This window comes from Physcomitrium patens, chromosome 21 (genome assembly GCF_059467195.1).
Source record: "Physcomitrium patens ecotype Gransden chromosome 21, ASM5946719v1, whole genome shotgun sequence".
In the NCBI taxonomy this organism is placed as follows: domain Eukaryota; kingdom Viridiplantae; phylum Streptophyta; class Bryopsida; order Funariales; family Funariaceae; genus Physcomitrium; species Physcomitrium patens.
This window is the reverse complement of record NC_143430.1, coordinates 15,752,525-15,761,053: the sequence shown is the minus strand read 5'-3', so window position 1 is coordinate 15,761,053 and position 8,529 is coordinate 15,752,525. Positions and strand designations below refer to the sequence as shown.

General features: G+C 35.0%; 1 protein-coding gene across 1 annotated transcript; it reads right to left on the bottom strand.

The window, feature by feature from the left end:
* Nucleotides 1–3,437: 3,437 nt before the first annotated feature.
* LOC112273910 (AUGMIN subunit 7) lies at nt 3,438–6,709 on the bottom strand. Its single transcript, XM_024502964.3, has 9 exons — nt 6,446–6,709; nt 6,271–6,356; nt 6,091–6,152; nt 5,761–5,852; nt 5,489–5,614; nt 5,008–5,098; nt 4,279–4,386; nt 4,025–4,123; nt 3,438–3,864 (listed from the first exon to the last, which is right to left on the bottom strand). The coding sequence occupies exons 1-9, from the start codon at nt 6,580–6,582 to the stop codon at nt 3,631–3,633; spliced, it is 1,035 nt and encodes a 344-aa protein (XP_024358732.1). The 5' UTR covers nt 6,583–6,709; the 3' UTR covers nt 3,438–3,630.
* Nucleotides 6,710–8,529: the final 1,820 nt, after the last annotated feature.

The window sequence follows — 8,529 nt, the reverse complement described above, 5'->3', positions numbered from 1 at the left end:
ATACACTTAAGAAAAGATATATGAAGTTCTTTTAGAAATCCTCAAATTTTTGAATATATAAAATTATACTAAAAATATATATATTATATATTATAATTTTATAATATTCTTTAATTATATCTAAAATACACATATCTTTAATTTATGATCACACAAATCTTTATCTAAAACATAATTAATTTCTTTTAAAAAAATACAATATGAATATTAATTGATACTATTTACAAATTGATGGTCAATGCTATCTTTGTTAGTTAAGTTTTTTCCAATACAATTTATATCTTAATTTCAAATATTTAAAATTAATATTTTTTTGGAGATATCTAAGAATATTTAAATTTTATATTCTACTTAAGATAGCCAAAAATGATATATTTTCAATACTCTTTTTTAAAAATAATTACATAGTAATTTCTATGCCAATATTTTTAATACTCTTTTCATAATGTTGCTTTGAAAATTAGATGTTCAACGTCTTATTCACTTGATATTTTCTAATTTAGTATATTTAAACCTCTTTTCATATTATTTTTCTAATAAAGAATATTTTTTTATAGAAAATATATATATTACATTCAAAATTCTAATGAAAATATTTTATTATTTTTAAAATAATATTACTTAATACCTCAAATTAAACTCTATTACTTTAACTTTTAATATATATAATTATTTACTTTATGATACAAGGTATAGAACATTAATAATGCTTCAATGGACTTATCAATCACCTTCATAAAAATTGAAGATTAGAATTTGTAACAAAGACTATTTGACAAATCTTAGACTTATTCAATTGTTGAAAAAACCTAAAACTTGATCTTTTTCACATAAAACTTGTTCTAAGAAAGAAAGATATTGTTACAAAAAAATTGACCATCTAAATAAACAAAATTCATAGAAGTATATATAAGTGGGTAGAAATGAATTAGATAGATAATATACCTTCACTAAGAAATATTGAAAAAGCTTTGTGTAAGTAAAATAAATAAATATATATATGTATAGAGAGAGAGAGAGAGAGAGAGAGAGAGAGATGTGCAATGTACTTGTAGTAATTTTTTCAAGTGTTTTTACTTCTGAAGAACCAAAACGGAAGTAAGTTGCATTTTAGATACTTGATTTATAAACATTTTAGTTTTTAGTATAGTCTTTTTGGTATTAATATAATATCTATTTAGTTTTATTTATATTTTATTTATATTTTAAATATTTCACATATTATTAAAACAAATAATTTTGCAATTCATCTTTTAAATTTGAATGTAAATATTGATACATTGAATTTTAATTATTTTTAAAATGTGATAGATTCATCTAAGACTAATTAATCTTAGACTCAATTCATGTTATATTTTTATTCCTAAAACTTTTCTAGAAAATCTGACTTGTAGAAGTTTTTGACATTCATGTTGTGATTTTAAAAGTCTAAGGTGGCTTAGTATATGAAGCAAATAATTTTAAAAATTCCTTAAATATGACATTTGAGTCCATCTTTTAAGTTTTACTAATCTAAATATCATAGTTACTAATTTAAGTTTTATTTTAAAAACTTATAAAAAAATTGAATTCTTACAAAAATTAAACTTCTATAAAATATCAATGATATTGATTTTCAACATTAATTTTATTGGTTAGTCAATGAATTCAAATGAAGAGTTATATATATATATATATATATATATATATATTTGTGTTTGTGTATGTATATATAAAAAAATAAAAATTAGTAAAAACTAATTAAAATATACAATAATTTGGATAATTTTATGTTTTTCATATTAACCTTAAACAAATATGTAGATTTTAACTTTCTACAACTATACTATGTGGATACCTTGTTAATTTTATTTAGTATTAGAAACCTTTATTCAGTGTTATTATGGTTTTGATTAAATATTTTTATTGCAGATAAGTATTAAAAATTTGTTAAATCAATTGTGTTAATATGCAGGTTTTTAAATTACATAGTGAAAGAAAAGTTCAAAAAAAAAAAAAAAAATTATAGATACTAATAAAATTTAGATTTGTCTTTCAAAAACATAATTCATAATCCATAACTTTCTATCTATGAATGTTGCAAATTAATTAACATAAATTTTACCATTCAAAAACTTATTCCTTTAGCTTTTAAATCAACTATGGTATTTGTTTATTAAAATGACATTAAATTCAAATTTTAACACCAAAGATGGTAGTACTTTGAATCTGTAAATTGTTTAAAATAATAAATTCTGGTATGTCATAGAAAGTTCAAAAAGTAAAATAAAAATAACAGGAGATCATATTTCGAACATGATTTCACATATTTTCTTTTAATATTTTTAACAAAACATTTTTTGAAAAAATACTGATTCTGTACAACATGCTTCAAATTTGGTACTAGATAGATTTTATTATTTTCTAAAATACAAAGTGACATCAGCAAGAAATAATTCTTCATCCACTTGTGAATAAGTATTTAAATTTTATAAAAACTTCAAAATTTCAGACTCCAACTTTCGACTAAGCTTCTGATATCATTCTAACCTCAATGAATAAATGTTAAAATTGCAGGAATAAGTTATAAGTATTAAATTTAGCAACAAAATGTAGCATTGATCATAGTGAAACCAAAAAAATACTTTCGTATTTCATTTGAACATTATAAAGCAAGAATCATTGCTTCAAATTCTTAAGAGAAAATGCCATTTTATGAATTGTCATCCAAAGTTTCATCACGTTTTCAACACAATGGAAATTTTTCATTCCTCGAATGGGTCGGTCTGCTGTTTTGCTTAACCTTGTGCCAGCTGCTTACCACTGTTTCTAAAAGTTTCTGTCATGTACAGATAGACAATTTCTGGTCAAGAGACTTGTTACATTTGAGAAATTTTAGAGAAAACAGAACTAAAGCTCCTCAGTCATTTGTCCTTTCAGAAAAAGCACTATGATGGTGACAGAAAGTAAACTGTATCAACATAAACACATTACGAAATTGCCGATTTGGGATTCCCTAATTGAGAATTAGTACCACTCCACTTTACAATAAGAAATAGCACATTAAGTTAACGGGTACTGTCCCAAGTCCACTGATGAAATAGAGTCGAAAACAGCAAGTCTTCTATATAAGATACTACGTCAGTATCACCCATTGTATTGTATAGTTTAGTATCCTTAGAACAGAGGACGTTACAGAAACCAAGAAGAACAGCGGAGACAAAACTCACAGAAACCAGCGACACTAACATTGTTGATGGTTACACTAAAGTGCTAATACTAGCTTCTTAACCTATAAATAATGTGTCACATTGGTGCTCTCCAGTTTAAGCGCGTTCTTTCATTCTGTATAGATTATGAAGGTGAATCCCTAGGGGCGATTCCTTCTCAAGTCAAGTTCCAGCCTCTAAGAAAAGAGTGACCAGAGAAAACCAACACCCCTCTGTAGTAATCCATCATTACAATACAGAATATGCACTTATATAGGATCCGAAACCAATACATGACCATGAAATATCAGTGCCAAGGAGAACTCAAAATGACGAGTTCAAAAGGGAGCCACTGCAAAATGCATCTGAGAAGTAGCTACCGCATTAAAATACCTGACACTCTTAGAAAGCTGATCACTTAGGTTCCTCTCATTGATATCAGTCACAACGGAGAGGCTGGCTTATCAGTATGTATTCCTCCAATGTAGTCACGCTCAAGTGACAGCGAAAGTATGCTAAGCCCATTGTTCAGAAGTAGTAGGGCTTCTTCGCATTCAGCTACCAGCTTCACTAGGGAGGATTCCTCTGTGGATGCTGAGATCGCGTCATTAGCGACATCAGATCCCGCGGCAACAGCCGAATATGAATCGCGCATTTTTTGCAAATTTCGTAAGAGCTGCAAGGGTGCAAGAACCCTTTAAATCAGTGCTATGTATGCGAGTCACTTACTGCTACCTTACTAACAAGGTTCGTTAGACATGATAACAAAATGAACCGGATTGCCTCTTTTTCATTGGCTTCCTCACCCTAACCACCATAAGAAAACGAAACTTTACCTTAAGCAATTGGCTATAAGAATCCAGCAATCGATTTGCAGCAGGTCCAAGTCCATGAAGCTGGGGAACGTCCATCATATGCGTCCATGGCCGAATTTCCTGCTCAATACATCATACAATCACAACAACCACAATGAGGAGCCAAGTGCTGTAAGGGAATGGCCGTGCATGAACCCTCCGTGCTTACAGCTGCGCTAATACAATGGACCAAATCTCAAGATTTATTGGAGAACTGCATCACGCTTCCACTGTACCTTGGCATAGATTATGTTGAAGGACTTTGCTGAATCTAGGAACGTCGCTAGCCGTGCCCGCAATTCTATTTCAGCATCCACGTAGTCTTCATTGGGATTATAACTTTGCTGCAAAACCCTCTCTTAAGGCTCATTCTAAATAGCACACACTTCCTTTGATAAGGAAAGCCCCATCCTCATAAGCATTACAGGCAGTGATACTATTTGACGATTCGAGACGAAGATAACTGAATTCAATCAGAAAAATATTGTAGTGATAGTTCAGCCACATAAACAACTTTGATACAAGGAAGTAGTAAGGTACAGACTACAAAAATCAAAATCTTCAAGAACATTATGCTTCTTCGAAAATTTGCGCAGGATGTTCCGATTGTAGACAACTGAACGTTCTTTAGCTCTTGAGCAGCTCAAGTAATCTAATGACTGACTCTCCAACACAGTAAATACTTTCTCGTTCATGAAGTAATCTTTAACTTGTGAATGAATCAATCATGGCTCCAGGGATGGAAGTATCTAGACTTGGGGAAATAAACCTGAAATGTAGGGGTAGATGACGCTGGATCTTCTTATGTTACATGGAATGTCAGAATTAAACTAAAAACATGTGTGTAAGCTTGCAAGGCCCTGTTTAGAGCTGAGTGGAAAATAGTGAAATTGCAGATGAAGACATGTCCAAATTCCAGAAACTGCTGGTCAGAGTTTGCAGCTAAGATACAAAGTTATAATTACCTTAGCAGACAGTTCAGCAACTGAAGATTGCAATCGCTCTACGGACTTCACCTGCTCCGAGAGCTGGCGTTCCAAGTCTGTTATGTCATGCCTGCATTGAGAAACGGTAATGCTGATGTTAGTGCACAGATATCGATCACCATATGAAAATCATATGAACTACCACATATTAAGAGTTCAGAAGTGTAGTCAGCTGGTATCTAACGATACATTATGATATGAATTCAAATGACTTTGTCACTGGTGGGTCTACGAAATCCTAAACCTGGTCTGGATGAGTACAATCCAGAACCGCAACTTGCGCAATTAAGTTGATAATGAACTACCACATCTATGAATTGAGACCCAAAATTTGGTTTTCAGGAGGAAAAATTACATCCTGCTTGATATCAGAATCACCAAGCAATTGCTTCCTTGAGCCACTATAAGCCCTTGAGGAAAGCAAAAGAAAACTAGAACAAGGACAGCTAAGAAGGAATACATTGCGATGTTGGACATGATTTGCACGTCCGCGGGAAAGAGCTTGCATTCATCTGAGAAGACTTGAGTCTGTTTTTCGGCGATAGCATCGACAAGGAGGATGTCCTTAGCCACTTGATCATCAACACTGTTCTCCCGCCCAAGGTTAGTTTCACAAAGTCATCCAATTGTAGCAATATTACGTTAAATTCAATCACAGAATATTGAAAAATGTCAGTTTCAGATATAAAACTAGCACGGAAAGAACCCTGAACACCCAAACCGCTGCCTCACCTCCACTCAGGGTTGTCAGTAACGCTGCTTGCTTCAACCAGCTCGACGATCAAGTGAAGCATTTCCGCTCGACTTTCATAGCTCCCTTTCCCCTGTATCGTCATCAGTTTGATAGAACTGTTTCAAAAAATATCCATTGGTATAAAGAACGTAGATTGGCAACAGTAGAAGTTTGGAGACACCACAGAGATTGGCATTTTTTTAGTGGAAAACCGATAAACATTTCCAAAATAAAGGTACAAGTTGTGAAAAAGAAGAAAATCACAAACGTCCTTAATATAAAACATAAAGAACAGCACTACATATGCTCGCAAGAACCAGAAATCTGACCTGGATTGCATCTGGGTCTACTGTGGGAGTTAATCCCAAGTATTTGGCAATTTCGGCTAAATCTGTCAACACAATGTTGCGATTTACAAACTGTGCAGGCACTATGAGACGAAAAGAACACTTGCTCATACAGGATTCACAAAAATTAGCTCGTTGAAGTCAAAGGAGGAAGAAACTAACACTGAATTCGTGCAGCTTCTTCGTCGCGGTCTGCTCCTTCACCAAGAAGGTCTTGTTGAGTGAAGGGGGACTTGTCGCCGAGCAACCTGCAATGCCATGCGATGAGGGAGTAAAGCGGGTAAACAGAGTATGGGAAAGAAGGGAGGGCGAGGGGATGAGGGAGGGAGTAAAGTACCTGAAGAAGAGCCAGTCGAGGAGTGCGTAGCGTTCTAAGCCAGCGTAGAGCAGGGATTGCGAAGGAGCGGAAGAGCGAGGGTAGTTGAGGAGAGAGAGCTTGTGATGCACATCATCCATGCACGCTGTAACGCTCATGGCTGCAGGCGCAGCAGGTAAATCAGAAGAAGAAGACGGCACAAAGACAATCGGAGAGAGAGAGAAAGAGAGAGAGCTGGGGGAGGGGACACACAGACATAGGAACAGAGAATAGAGCGGGGGGGGGGGGAGAGCAACAAGCAGTGCCAACTCTCTCTCGCATTCTCGCACTCACTCCCTCCTTCCCTCGGCAATGTTGGAGGAGGAGGACGGAGGGCGAGGAGGACGATGTCGACGGACGGACGGACGGAGACCCGCTCCCTTTCAAAATCAGGGTTCCCCCTGCCCCTGCCCTTCCCATCGTGGATGGATGAACTGATGGGAGTGTGTTCCCCTTCCCTCCCCTCGCTTGCCGCTGCTGTTCTTCTTCTTCTCCTCCTTGTCCTCCTCCACGCTAGCAGGGCAGGGAAGGATGGCATCATGATGCGCAAGCCACGTCGTCCGTCCCCAATCTCTCTCTCGCTCTCTCTCATGCACCCCCGCCCAATTCATTGCTCCAAAGAAGAGAAAGAGACCAACTCAAAATCCCAGCAACACACACACCAACACACTCACTTTCTTACTTCTCCAACCATTCTTAATTCCCCATTCCAAATTCACCTCTCTCACTCTATTGTTATTTATTTATATCTCATGATCTCCCCACTCAACTCTCTCTCTCTCTCACTCTATTGTTATTTGTTTATATCTCATCATCTCTCCACTCAACTCTCTCTCTCTCTCACTCTATTGTTATTTGTTTGTATCTCATCATCTCCCCACTCAACTCTCTCTCTCTCACTCTATTGTTATTTGTTTATATCTCATCATCTCCCCACTCAACTCTCTCTCTCTCACTCTATTCTAATTTGTTTATATCTCATCATCTCCCCACTCAACTCTCTCTCTCTCACTCTATTGTTATTTGTTTATATTTCATCATCTCCCCATTCACCTCTCTCTCTCACTCTACTATTATTTCTTAATATCTCCTCATCCTCACACTCACCTCTCTCTTTCTCTCTATTGTTATTTGTTTATATGTTTTCATCTCCACACTCACCTCTCTCTCTCATTCTATACTTATTTGTTCATATCTGCTCATCTCTACACTAACCTCTCTCTCTCTCTCAACTATTATTTGTTTATATCTTTTCATCTTTACACTCACCTCTCTCTCTCTCTCTTTCTACTAAAATTTGTTTACATCTCCTCATCTCCACACTCACCTCTTTCTCTGTCCCTACTGTTATTTGTTTATGTCTCTACATCCCTACACTCACCTCTCTCTCTTTCTCTCTTTCTTTCTATTGTTATTTGTTTACATCTCTTCATCCCTACACTCACCTCTCTCTCTCTCTCTCTCTCTCTCTCGCTATTGTTATTTGTTTATATCTCTTCATCTCCACACTCACCTCTCTCTTTCATTCTATTGTTATTTCTTTATATCTCCTCAACTCTACAATCACATGTTTGTCTCTCTCTACTATTATTTATTTATATCTTCTCAACTCCTTTACTCACCTCTCTCTCTTTTTCTACTGTTATTTGTTTATATCTCCTCATTCCAACACTCACTTCTCTCTCTCTCTACTATTATTTGTTTATATCTCCTCATCTCCACACTCACCTCTCTCTCTCTCTCTACTGTTATTTGTTTATATCTCCTCATCTCCACACTCACCTCTCTCTCTCTCTCTACTGTTATTTGTTTATATCTCCTCATCTCCACACTCACCTCTCTCTCTCTCTCTCTCTCTCTCTCTATCTATCTACTGTTATTTATTTATATCTTCTCAACCCCTTTACTCACCTCTCTCTCTCTCTCTACTGTTATTTGTTTATATCTCCTCATCACTATACTCACCTCTTTCTCACTCTCTCTCTCTTTAATGTTCTTTCTTTATATCTCCTCATTCTAATACTCACCTCTCTCTCTATGTCTACTGTTATTTATTTATATTTTCT